Here is a 13,978-nt window from a genome sequence, read left to right on the forward strand (position 1 = left end):
AGCCCCGCGGAGGCCGTGGGTCTTCAAGAACGCGATGGCCTCAAGGAGGTCATGCATCCTGTTCTTCTCCTTGATGGGTGGCCCCCATGACCATGATGGTGGTACCTCTTCGACCAGGCACCCGGAGAAGACCAGCAAGGGAGCGGCAGGGTCATCCTTCAGGTAGAACCAATGCGAGTGCCATCCCTTGTTGGATCTAGAGAGCTGGTAGGGCGTGTACTCGGCCTCCCGCTGCCCCCGAAGGTGGATGTCCAAGCATACCATTGGCACCAGGGTCTCCTGGCCTCTCTCCTTCTTCTTGATCAAGGAGATAGAGAAGAAATACCTCCACGGCTCGAAGTGGGGCTCGATCCCTCGCACATCAGGATGAAGGTCACGATGTGCTGGATCTCGTTGGGGTTCAAGTGCTATAGCTTGATCTAATAGTGGTGTAGCAGACCCCGGAAGAATGGGTAGGGAGGAACCGCGAGTCCACGCTCGTGGAAGGGCACGAAGGAGATGACATAGCTATCGGGTGGCTCTGTCTCATCCTCACGGCCAGGCACAAGCCACTCCGCCACATCTGTCCTCCCACGGAGAAGACCACGCTTGATGAGGCCCTCCATCCACACATGGGTAACATCAGAGCAGTACCACGAATCCATGGAGGATGGAGGCAGTTGTGGAGGAGCAAAGGCGACGGCGGAGAGGCGGAAGCTACAGATCTAGGGCTCCGACGGCGGATTAGCAAGCACGGCAGATCCAAACGGCGGCGGTGGAGAAACGGAGAAGGTAAGGCTGTGGTTTTGGTGTGCAAAAACATGAAGGGGGAGGTCACTATTTATAGGATGGAGCAAGGAAAGATGGTAAACCATCCACCGAAGTTCACGCGCCCACTGCACCGCGTCACGTCACCTCCCTTCGAAGATCATGCGCACGCTATCTCTGGCCGCGCCCTCAAAGGACACGCCAGATGATGGTTCGCCCGGTCAATGGGTCAAGAACCATCACAGGCAAGGAGGGATAGAGAGCTAAAAATGCTCCTATGGCCCATTCAGGCCCAGGAGTTCGAAGGCTAGCCCTCCGATGGGTTTACAGCTGCTCTAGGGCACCCTTAGAGCAAGGGGTGGAAAGGGATGGGCCCACTAGCAGCCAGTACCCAGGAGCACGAGCACCGCGGTTATCCCGGCCCATGCTCGAGTCTTAGTCGATTCCCTGTCCATGGTATTTCCTCGAAGAAAGGCAATGAGCCCTTGAGACCGGCCGAGCGACACAGGAACTATATGGGTTGGCCGCCAAGAGTCTAGAGTCGGTCACCAGCTGACCCATGCTGGACCCCCCACAAATGGGAAGCCAGGGCCCCACTCAGACTAGCCCGTTAATAGCTCACCGAGCACCATGTTTCGTCCATCGAGGAAGAACGTGGCACGGCTCAGCCCCTCCGTTTTATCAAAAAACGCTTGAGGGATGACGATCACAAAGATGAGCCGACCATCGGCCGAACCCCTGCCACACACGGGGGCTCGAGAGAAGCTGGACTCGCAAGCAGACCAAACATGCAGTCATAGTACGACGACAGACTGATCGGATCCTAGGGTACTGGAATCAAGAAAAATCTTTCCGACCTCCCGAATCCTATGGTTATATGCCCCCAAGAAGACCGATCACGACAAAAGGGAATCGTCGTCCTACCAGGACATGCTGTGGGCTACCAAAAGAAGGCCAAGGCCCTCAAAGTCCTCCCGTCCGAAAAAGCCTCCAAAGGAGTATTCTACTCCTCCACAGGCTTGGGGGCTACTGTCTGGTATCGATAGTAGGGATACCCAAAGCAAGGAAGTTAACGCCCACGCTGACTTCCCCGGATGGCTTGAGACGTATTAAAAGGTCTCGCCCGACCCCAAGGCCGCGGGCTCCGTCTCGCCCGACCCTAAGACCACGGGCCCTATCTCGCCATACCCCAAGGCCGCGGGCTCCGTCTTGCCCAACCTCAAGGCTGCAGGCTCCGTATCTTCCGGCCTCAAGGCCGCGGCCTCTGTCTCGCCCGACCCCAAGGCCACGGGCATCGTCTCGCTCGACCCCAAGGCCACGGGCTCCGTCTCGCCCGACCCCAAGGCTGCAGGCTTCATCTCGCCTGACCTCAAGACTGCGGGCTACGTCTCACCCAGCCTCAAGGCCACGGGCTCCATTTCGCCCGACCCCAAGGCCGCAGGCTCTATCTCGCCCGGCCTCAGGCTCCGTCTCACCCGACCTCAAGGCCATGGGCTCCATCTCGCCCGGCCTCAAGGCCACGGGCTCTGTCTCGCCTGAGTCCAAGGCCATGGGCTCCGATGAGGAGCCATACCGCCGCCAACCACTCCAGGTCCAAGCGTATGGGCCTGGGTCAAAACTCTGATGCCAGGGAAGAGGCTGACATGTCTCGATGTGACCCATGGCCATGACGGGTCATACTTGGGGATTAACATCAAGAACAGTGTCGGACGTGCCGGTGCTGTTCTGCCTAACCCTCGTACGAACGCTGACAGGCGCGTCAGTTCACCACGATGTCCGCCAGGACGGAGTGGAGCGCCATGATCGGCAGATGACGCCTGCACATGGCGCTAGTGACGAACAGGGCCGTGACATGGAGCCGTCCCTGTTGACATCTACAGGATCAGCGGAAACCACATGAATGAGAAGGACCCGGCGACCCTGGAAGCCTTCCTCTCTCTCTCTCTCTGGTTCTTTTACTTTTCCTCCTCTGTAACCCGCGCTTTCCCTTCGTCTATAAAAGGGGAAGCAGGCCGCCTCATAGAGGGGGGTGAAAAAACACGAGATCGGAACACAAGAGCACGACACGAGCACACGACTGAGCGGCAATCAAGCTCTCAGCACCTGCTCACTCCTTCCACCAGAAACTTGGGATCCATTCCCTCTCTCGCCTATTTGTAACCCCTACTGCAAACCAAGTGCCGGTAACACGAGCAGCAACGAGCATGACGTAGGGATGTTCCGCCGGAACCAGTATAAACCCTTGTGTCCTCCGAGCATACCATCCGAGCCAGACACGCAAATACAAATTTACTCGTCAGTGGTCCGAAAACACCGACAATTATCTTTCATAAAACTAAATGTAGGTAATTTAAATACAAATTTATGGGCTATATATAATAAAGCAGTCTGGCGGCATACATGTATCTTGTTTGCTGGCGTGGATAGATTGCCTCTGATTTTTTTATTGAGATGTTAACTTTCTATCAGATTTTTTATTAATAGATTAATTAACTGAGACATTTTGGGGTACTACATATATTATATTTTATTAATACATTACCAAGTGAATATGATCAGACTTATCTAATATTTTATATTAATTATAATAGTAGACATCAATAAAATGATATTTTTTGATATTTTAATGACACGTATATTTTGTTTTATTAATAAAGATATAGATATTCTGTTAACTAATTGTGAACGTGGTAGCAGATATTTTGTGAACCATGTGACGTGATTAATATGACTCAACTGATATTTTACTATCTTTAGTTCTCACGCACGACCCATCAAGATCTTCTCCAAACTGTTAATTCTTTTTCCTCCTAAAAAATTGTTTTTTTATTTATAATGGCATAGGTGGGTAATTTTCTAGCTAACAAAAATAGATCCAATGGTTATCGATGGCTAGAGTTATTGATTTGATGGCCCGATCTTTCTGATTAATGTGAGAATTTCTAGCATTTATCTTTTTTTCTAGCGCATCTAGTCAGGATTAACGTGGAGGCTCTGTTAGGGCCTATAATTAGTACATATATCTTGTTTGCCGACATGGATAGATTGCCTCTGATTTTTTATTGAGATATTAACTTTCTATCAGATTTTTTCTTAATAGATTAATTAACCGAGACGTGATAGGGTACTACAGATATTATATTTTATTAATACATTACCAAGTGAATGTGATCAGACTTATCTAATATTTTATATTAATTATAATAGTAGATGCCAGTAAAATGATATTTCTTGATATTTTAATGACACATATATTTTGTTTTATTAATAAAGATATAGATATTCTGTTAACTAATTGTGAACGTGGTAGAAATGGTTATCGATGGCTAGAGTTATAGATTTGATGGCCCAATCTTTTTGATTAACGTGAGAATTTTTAGCATTTATCTTTTTTCTAGCGCATCTGATAAGGATTAATGTGAAGGCTCCTCCATTGGGGCCACTAATTAGTAATAGTAAGATGCCTCTCGGGTGTCCTTCTTCCTTACCCCACCTATAAAAGGAGAAGCTAGGGTCCAGAGTAGGCGGTTGATTAATGTTTCTAGCTATAACATATACAAAGAAAGATATAGGGTTGTTACCCTCACTGGTGGCTGGAACCTGGAAAATCTCGTGTTCGTTTTCCATCTGTGAGTATTGAGAGATATTCTATCGTTTTGGACGCTGACAGTTGTTGAAGGTGCATGGTGGGTACATGCTCCTTGTCGGGCACATCAAAGTGTCAACACAAATGTTCAGGCTAAGAACACCTTTTATTTTTCTGACATGTTCTTGGTGCCACAAAAGTCACATTTTACAGAGCCTACACTAGTGGCGTAGCCCCATGTTTCGGATCTTTGTTGCAGCAGCATTCATCCTTGTACGCATCTTTCTTGTTTATGCAGTGAGCACCAACACCAGTGTAGCCCCGTCGTGTACAAGCAAGCCAGCACCCATAAGGTTTGTAATTTATGTACCGCTGGCAGTAGATCTCGGGCGTTTTATTTTCCTGGCAGCAATTGAAGCCTACATATACATATCCAACATAACAGACATCAAACCAGAGGGTATCAGAGACTTCCTCCTGCAGCACTAGAAGCCTACATATCTAACACGTTAATTGCATGAAATTTACTGGGACACTAATTAATGTTTAGATATCATAAAAAAATGAAGCATACGTAAAACTATGTTTTACCTGAAAGGCTAGCGGCTCGGCAGGAGGGGAACGTAGCAGACATGATCCCAAGAACCAAGAACAATGCAGCCCACGGGTACACAATCCTTGTCGTAGAGATCTTGAGTAGCGCCATGAGATTTTTTTAAAAATTTTAACACTTTTTGAAAACTAATTTTAAATCTAACACGGTCGGTTTTTTAAAAAAAACTAACACTTTTGGCCGCGCCTATTGCCCTGGCGCGGCCAAATGCCTGTGCCGCGCCATGCATGGTGGCGCAGCAGAGGGCTGACGTGGCGGCGACCGGAATCGCTGACCGCTGACGGGGCAGGGCCTGCCGCGCCACCGATCTTGGCGTAGCACTGCCGCGCCCTGATCTGTGGCGCGGCAGAGCCGGATAAAACCCCCGCCGCGTCCCGCGTCCGCCAGTGGCCGAGCAGCCGCCGTTGCCCGAGCAGCGCATCAAGGCCGCCTGGCCACCGCGCCCGCGCCAGCCCACCCGCGCTAGCCCGCCGCCGAGCACGCCGGCCGCCGCGGCCGCGTTCGCCCGCGCCAGCCAACCCGCCGCCGAGCATGGCACGGCCGCCGGCCACCCGGTGCGGCCGCCGCGCCCGCACGTCGGCGTGCCACCCCCTCCGGCCACACACGGCGGCTGCCCGCCGAGGCCTGCGCCCGCGCCTCCCGGCCCGGTCTAGCGCGCTACAGCGAGGTACTCCCCTAATATAGTTAGTATAGTTAATAAAGTTAGTAAAATTATTAAAGTATAGTTAGTATAGTTAGTAAAGTTAGTTAGTTTAGTTAGTATAGGTAATATAGTAAGTTAGTATAGGTATTAAAGTTAGGTAGTTTAGTTAGTACAGTTATTGAGTCTAGTTATACATTGGATTTAGTCTAATTAGTTGTTGTAGTTAGCCTTGTATAGATGTTAATATTAGATTAGTTAGTATAGTTATAGTTAGAATATGTATTAATATTACTATTGACATTACGTACGATGATTTCGATGACTTGATGAAGTTTCTTGAAATGGTTTTGTAGATGGATTGTTGTGTTAGAGTTTTGTATGGAGGAAGTGTTAGGAGATAAGATGGTATGTTTGAGGATATGGAAGAAGAATTGGAATGGTTTGATGAACCTCCTAGCTTCAACGACCTTTATGTCCATTTGAATGTAAAGTTTGGCGGTGATTTCACACTGAATGGGAGGTTTGATACTGGAAAGACTAGGGCACACTATGTCCTCATGCCCTTGCGCGACCCTACTCACTGGTCCCGCTACACTAGGGTTCTCCAAGGTTCCAATGTGCCCATGGCTGAGGTGGTGGTGGAGAATGGGTATAGGATGTAGGGTGTTCAGGACGGACCGTCCATTGATGGTTTTGGAGGCAATGACCAAGAATTAGGGGTCGAAGGGGAAGCAACTCAGGATAACATGGATTTGGATGGTCAGTTGACGCAGGAGCAGTTTCATTAAACTGCAGTAGGTTGTATAAGCAATGACTTCGATGTGAATGATTTCGAACGGGAAGAGGAGGAGCAGGAGGAGGAGGACAGGATCGGTGATGTAGTTAGCAGTGATTCATACGATTCTGATGATAACCAAGGAGGTACAGATGCTATGCCAACACCGGCTGATGCCATGCCAATACCGGTTCATACTATGCCATTACCAGTACCAACTAAGGTTTTGCATGGTGTCCAAGCTCAGGGTAGACTAGTCACAGATTTGGCTACAGATGATACCCCCTATGATTCATGGGCCAGAATTAGCGAAGCGCAGCAGTATGTTCCACCACCACCTTACACAGCGACTGAGCTTGAGCAACTAAGGTCCAAGAATGTACCTTTCAGGGGCGTTCTGAACTATAGGGATGTCAGCATGACGGATATGGCAGTTTGTGACACCGGTCTCTAGATGTGTAGGAATTCATTGTATAACCATGAGAAAGAAACCCTTAGGAAGGGGATGATATTCAACACAATGTCAGAGATGAAACTCTTCCTTCAGGACTATGCTATGTACCACCATAGGCCATACACTGTCACTCATTCGGACCAGGAGTTGAGGTACCACGTGATATGCAAAAATGGTTGTATGTGGAGGTTAAATGCACGAAAGAGACAGAGTGATGGCAAGTGGAGGATAACTAAAGTTGTCGAACCCCACACTTGCCTAGACAATAGGGGAAGGAAAATCATCAGCAGCTCACTGCATGTTACCTTGCCCGTCGTATATTAGGGCTCGTTGATGACAATAACGACATCTCGGTGTCTTCTTTACAACAGTCCATATCTAGATTTGTTAAGTATGATGTGACGTACGGAAAGGCTTGGTGTGCTAAGCAAATTGCTCTAGCGATTTGATGGGGTACTTGGGAGGAAGTGTACAACAGGGTGCCCCGCATCTTATGTGCAATGCATTACTACAACCCTAGCTTGAAATGGTTTGTGGACACCGGAGGGATGTTTTTTCAGGACCCATTGAGGCATGTCCTCTATCGTGTGTTCTGGTCATTCGCGCAAACGGAACATGCATTCCAGTTTTGTCGGCCAATCGTACTTGTTGATGGCACTTTCCTGACAGGAAAGTACAGGGGCACCTTGATGATGGCTGCTGCTGTTGATCCTGAGGACCAGATACTACCCATGGCTTTTGCTTTGGCAGAGGGAGAGAACAATGAATCGTGGTCATGGTTCATGCGGCTTCTATGTGTGCAAGTGCTTGGCCCAACTCGCACTATATGTTTGATCTTGGACCATCACGCAGGGCTTCTTAATGCTGCAGCTGAGCATATAGATGGGTTCCCACCTCTAGTACATAGATGGTGCATGAGACACTTTGCCGCTAATTTCTGGCGGCATCAGCGGAAGCAGGAGGTATGTGACAAGGTAAAGGCTCTATGTTGTGTACGTACAGAGCACCAGTTCAAGGAGACAAAGAGAGAACTAGACAAGATGGTAAATGCAGCGGGAAAGGCCTGGTTAGAGGCGCAGATGGAATAGAAGGCTCAGTGGGTGTTAGCATATGACGAGGGGGGTTTCAGGTATGGCATCTTGACCACTAACTCCTCGGAGTCCTTCAACCGTGTATTCACCGGAGTTCGATCGTTGCCTGTGTTTGGAATTGTTGAGTTCTCCTTTCATAAGTGCAACAAATATTTTGTGAAGAGGTGGGAACTTGCGTAGAGGAATATAGCTGAGCAGGGGCGTTTTGGAAAGGCTGGAGCTGAACATTTGAAGGAGGCCGAGGAATTGGCCAAGCAGCACACCGCCGAGCCGTATGGACCTCGCCGCCATATCTTTAGTGTACGGGGCAAGGTTGGCACAAGCTTGGGCGGTGAACGTTATGGTGGACAAAACTACTGAGTTGATCTTAAAAAGGTAGAGTGCAGTTGCAACGTCCCTCAGATCATGCATGCCCCTTGCTCTCATATGATCATGGCCTGCAGGGTTCGTGGGTACAACTATGAGGATCTACCATATATGTCACCCTTGTATCTCCGTTCGACCACCGTTAGTATTTGGGAGATGAGCTTCGAGCCATACCTTGACCCGACACAGTGGCCACCTTATAATGGTTATGACTATGTGCCGCATCCGGATCTAATGAAGGTAGGGAAGGGTAGGAGGAAGAAGAAGCGACTCAAGGGGGACATGGACGCTATGAGAGGGTACGGCGAAGACATGTACAGCGGGGGAGACTTCAACGAGACCCATGGCAGGAATCTTTGCTCCTTTTGCAAACAATCTGGTCACAAGGCTAGCCGGCATAGAAGCCGAGGGCAGCAGGTGATTTCATATTGTGTTCGTATTGCATAACAAGTAGTTCAAATTTTGCAATGCTACATAATGTTAATCTGAATATTGTTAATTTGAATACTCTAACCATTTGTTTATCAATTTGTAACAGGATGACCCCTCCCACGTCGCACCAGCTGTACCCCCTTCTTGAGGTGGAGTACGATGACCCCCTTCTTCCACCAGACGATGAGGTTTCCAAGAGGCGTTCGAGGGATCCTTACATTCCTAGGACTTAGTTCATTATGTCGAACGAATATTATCGTCGAAAACTTGCAGACTCATAAACCAATGAAAATGTTATGTGGCAACTTGTCGTCCATTTATTTGCTTCATGTTCATTTCAACTTGCGCACGGTCGCGGCAGCACTTGTAGTTTTGTACAGCACCAACAACAACTAAATTGAAGCTGGATGTTGTCTGTCCGCGTCACTGCCGCGCCGTCGTCTATGGCGCGGCACTGACGCGCCATGTACTATGGCGCGGCATTGACGCGCTGTGGACTCTGGCGCAGCAGAACCTAGGCTATGGTGCGGCAGAACCTGGGCTATGGCGCGGCAGAACCTGGGCTATGACTCTGGCTACAACGCTGTATTCGAGATAATTTCACCCGATTACGTTCGTTTTAGAAATTTTGAACGCATGATACAAACAGATGTGATCACTTAAGATCGATCATGGGTAATCTGAGTACATGATATATGGGTGCAATACAATAGTAGTTCAAATGGAATATAAGACAACACAATGGAATTTCTACTACATAGCTACATTGATCATTAATAAAGCATTGAACTAACAGGCTGTGCAATCAAAAACCCTCAGTCAGAAACATACTGAGTAAGCAACTCGTCGTCCGAGTACCAATCCTCAACCACAACCCTGTTGCTGTGGCTAGGCTCACCTGCATTGCCCTGATCTACCTTTCACCTGCAGTAAGCGACCTCTGCGGCCTGAGTGAAGAACGTGTCGTCATCCTCCTACGCCTGCAAGCCCGCCTCTGCTAGAGCGATGAGCTCTCTCAGTCTGCCAGTGCCGTCCTCAGCATCCTCCGCCTACAAGCCCGCCTCCGCTAGAGCGATGAGCTCACTCAGTCTACCAGTGTCGTCTTCAGCCTCATCCGCCTGCAAGCCCACCTCTGCTAGAGCGATGAGCTTGCTGAGTCTGGCAGTGTCGTCCTCATCCTCGTCCCCCTCATCAGACAACACAATCGGTGATTCAACGGTGCGACCAGCTCGCTTTCTGTGCTCATCTAACTTCTTTTCCTCGTACCTTGCACGAGCCACCTCTACAACATGGTCCTCGCTGTATCCAATACCTTTATGTATAAAATGCAATCAGTTAGCAACGCGACTATATTACATTTAAAACCAGGCAACGAAAAAAAAGGCTTCCAAGCACTCACTGGCACATAATGAAACAACATGCTCATTCAAGACCTGCATCTGTACTCTTGTCTCCTCCCTTGCCTCCTTCCTTGCCCTCTCCTCCTCTAATGGCATCCGTCTCTCCAATCCCCATTTGACAAGCCCAACATCGATCGGGTTATAAATACCGCGCTGTCTAGTAAACTCACGCATCTTGTGTTTGTGATGTTTAACGAAAAGGTTGACGTAGTCAGGTCCATGTCCCCTCTTTTGTGCAATTACTTGCTTCCCCTTCGGTTCATCCAAGAACTTAGCTTGACCATTATAACATTCCCAGCTGCATTTCCTAGTGCTCTGTTCAAACGATAAATTATATCATATATGTCTTAGCAAAAGAAACAAAATATGATTTCATGGTTACCACAAAAATAACCAACCTCATCATAGTCAATCATATGGCCGCAATAATGGCCTATTCAAAGCTCCGAAGGGACTAGACCGTAGTTGGATTTAACACCACATTCGTACTTGACTGGCGGCGCTTTGTAAATTAACCTTTCTTTCTTCTTTTGCTTTGCTTTTGGAGGTTCTTCGGGCCATTTGTTCTTAGGACCATACAACCACTCCTTGAAACGACACTTCGCCATTGAATACACCTAAATAACATGACATTAGTACATGACACATATAGCTCAACATTTCAACACATACACTTTGCACTTACTTCATGCTTGTTTGGACACACAAACTCCAACGTATTGTCAGGGTTTATCATGGCTTGGTCTCCGCAATGGCACGGAGGAGGTTCCTCGAGTCGTCTAACTGCGGCTAAGTGCTCTCCTTAGCCATCATTGGAGGGGGGTTAGGGGAGGTGGAACCCACCGCTCGAAGTGCTCTCGTGGATGTCGCCCTCTCCACCAATCGTCGAAAAGGAGGTACCTGGGGTCAAACTTGTCTGCACCGTCGATCCACTGAAAGAAAAAGCACCTCTCATGGGCCTACACAAAAAAATTTCAACAAAATATTAGTAACCTAGTAATACAAATGAAGAAAAAAACATACGGAAACAATTACTTACATTAAAACGACTACATGTATAGAAGCAACGAGCCGTTGTGTCCGGATGTCTCGATTGAAACACGTCGGCTGGACGACCATAGTCATAGTTAGGGACAGGGAGTTCAGAAGGGATGGGGGCATCTTTGCTAGACTCGTCGGGGTACAATTCTCTACGACGACCCCGTTTTCGCCATAACTGCTCCCGAAACATGTTTTCCATCTAATAAAACGGTTCAAATTAAAAATCAATCAAAACAACGCAAATTAATGTAAAATATAATCATTTGCAATGCAACTAAAATAATATAACCGACAATTATAGCAACAAAAAAATACATGGTAAACATACTTCTAACTAAATAATTAACCTCAACATTGAAAAAATCAAACTAATATCTTCCTTTAAACCGTAGACCATAGTTCCCAAACATAATTTTCCTCCTAACCTTAACTCCCATTCATAATATTCTATCCATCATTCAAACGAAAATAAAATGTGTGTCATTACCTTGAACAAGGACGAGGAGGGAGGGAGGCGGTCGGGGAATGGAATGGAAGGGAGGGAAGCGGCAATGGAGGGCCGGGCGGGGGGCGGGCTGCCGGCGTTCGTGGCGCTGCGGCTGGCGTGCTCGGCGGCGGGCTAGCGCGGGCAGACATGGGCGCGGCGGCCAGGCGGCCTTGCTGCTCAGGCAGCGGGACTGGCGGCGGGGGTTTTATTCGGCTCTGCCGCGCCATGGATCAGGGCGTGGCAGTGCCGTGCCAAGATCGGTGGCGCAGCAGGCCCTGCCCCGTCAGCGGTCAGCGATTCCGGTTGCCGCCACGTCAGCCCTCTGCCGCGCCACCATGCATGGCGCGGCACAGGCATTTGGCCGCGCCAGGGAAATAGGCGCGGCCAAAAGTGTTAGTTTTAAAAAAAAACCGACCATGTTAGATTTAAAATTAGTTTCCAAAAAGTGTTAAAATTAAAAAAAAAATCTGCCACCAAGAAGAGAATCTTACTACTCCCCTCTTTCTGTGACAAGAAGATTTCTTATGTTTGTATTATGTATCTACGGTATACGTGTTTATAGGGAAGCGCAACCATCCTCATTTTAAAATGTATCATAATAAGATTTATGTGATCTACTAGATATCTTGCACTAGTGTTCTGATATCATAAACTATCTTATTCTACTACAATAAATACTTGAGTATCCAAACTAATCCCATACAAAAATGTGTTGCCTTACATTTATGGTAGCTACTATATTACACGAATATCAATACATGTATCTGGAGCAGTCCCCCATCCACTGTCGATTGAGCAGTCAATATAGAAGTAAAAAAATGTCAGGCTGGGTCCACTTTTTGTCGTAAAGTATATATTGAAACAAAAATAGTGCCATACATGTCAATGTGTCATCACATATAAACCATCACCACATGTACCTTGTGAAGTTTTCCCACAAAGTCATCAAAAAATGTATGCACATTCTACACAACTTATATTGAAAATTTTCTGACCCTTTTATGACACCAATTGTATGTCACAAAATAATTAGTCAACTTTTGAAAATACCATTCTTCACAAATACCAAAGGCAGACTATGGTTAGGGTGGGTTTTTGTGATGAAATACTATGCTAGAACAAGCGATCACTGTCAGAGCGTCATTTCCAGTCGTGCTGGAGCCGGCGGTTATTGCTTATCACCGGTGGTTCAGAAGCCTAGGATCCATAAAATTTATGGGAAGCAGTATTCGCCCAGCCGTGAAGTCACCTGTCAATGCTAGCTCAAACCACCACCCAGAGGTGAAATATCACTGCAAGGTCATGCCACAAACCTGAAGTGATAGGTGTCATATCACTGTCGGGTAAGGCTGTGACCTAACATTGATATATCATTGCCAGGTCAAGCCACGAGCTGGAAGTGATATTTTCGTATCACTGTCGGGTTTTATGTTGACCCGACAATGTTCTTTGACCGCTGGATCCACCTAACCTTCATAATTATTGATTCGCCATTGTTGATCCTTCTATCACCATTGCTTTGGGTTATAAAACTGTCGTCTAGATGTCCCCACGGACGGAGGCTAGGTTGGCTGCATGTGACAGGCCTCTTGTAGTCCAACAAATTAATTGGTTTCACCATTTGTGTATCTATATCTAATACTAAATAGCCAAAATTTCTTCCACTAATTTTTTCGTCCAGCCTAATCACCGATTCCGTCTCGGCCACCCGCTCATGAAGTCCCACGTCTAGTTTTTTTTCTGTGGAGACGTTCCTGTCCGTGTCCTTTATCTCGCAAAGTCCCCGCATCCGTTTGTTCTTCCGTGAAGACGTTCCCTTCCGTGTGCATTGTCGAGTTCCTTTTTCTTTTTTTTTCTGCTTCCACTTTCCCATGTTTAGTTGTGACTTTTTTGTTGCTTCTTTTTTATCTCCTGTTTTTTCTTATATATAAAGAAAATAGAAAATAATAAATATAGTACTATGAGTCTTTGAACTCCTAATCTTTTCCTAAAAGATAAATATTTCCATCACTAAGGCCCCATTTGGAACACGGGAATTTTTCCCTGTTCCAGAATAACTTCATGTGAAATGTCTGCATAATTCCTGTGAAATTCATGCGTTCAAAATAGGCCCTGAGTTGCTGATGTAATTTTAATTATATTAGGAATAAAACTTAGTACTATTAGGATCTGGACTAGGCCATGGGAGTAGTTTGTCATCCAATCTAATATATATCTATGTACCTATCTATGTTCGTATCTATATCTACATCTATATAATCACAATAAATGTATCTCCAAGCTATCCACATATATCAATACAAACCTCCAAGCTGTCTGCATATATCAGTGCAATTATCAACG

At 47.0% G+C, this 13,978-nt stretch overlaps 1 protein-coding gene across 1 annotated transcript; it reads left to right on the forward strand.

Annotated features, from left to right (window-relative positions):
• The first annotated feature begins 1,616 nt into the window (after positions 1-1,616).
• On the forward strand, positions 1,617-11,771 carry LOC136480183 (uncharacterized). The gene is made up of 3 exons (XM_066477809.1): positions 1,617-1,745; positions 1,864-2,181; positions 11,646-11,771. The coding sequence occupies exons 1-3, from the start codon at positions 1,617-1,619 to the stop codon at positions 11,769-11,771; spliced, it is 573 nt and encodes a 190-aa protein (XP_066333906.1).
• Positions 11,772-13,978: the final 2,207 nt, after the last annotated feature.

Source organism: Miscanthus floridulus, chromosome 9 (genome assembly GCF_019320115.1).
Source record: "Miscanthus floridulus cultivar M001 chromosome 9, ASM1932011v1, whole genome shotgun sequence".
NCBI classification, from domain to species: domain Eukaryota; kingdom Viridiplantae; phylum Streptophyta; class Magnoliopsida; order Poales; family Poaceae; genus Miscanthus; species Miscanthus floridulus.

What these genes read in the sequence shown, in the direction of transcription:
- LOC136480183 (XM_066477809.1), top strand. Translation starts at nt 1,617, where the DNA reads ATGGTTATATGCCCCCAAGAAGACCGATCACGACAAAAGGGAATCGTC. An exon ending in CCGAAAAAGCCTCCAAAGGA is followed by an intron (nt 1,746 to 1,863) that starts GTATTCTACTCC and finishes ACGTATTAAAAG; the next exon opens with GTCTCGCCCGACCCCAAGGC. An exon ending in CCATTTCGCCCGACCCCAAG is followed by an intron (nt 2,182 to 11,645) that starts GCCGCAGGCTCT and finishes ACCTTGAACAAG; the next exon opens with GACGAGGAGGGAGGGAGGCG.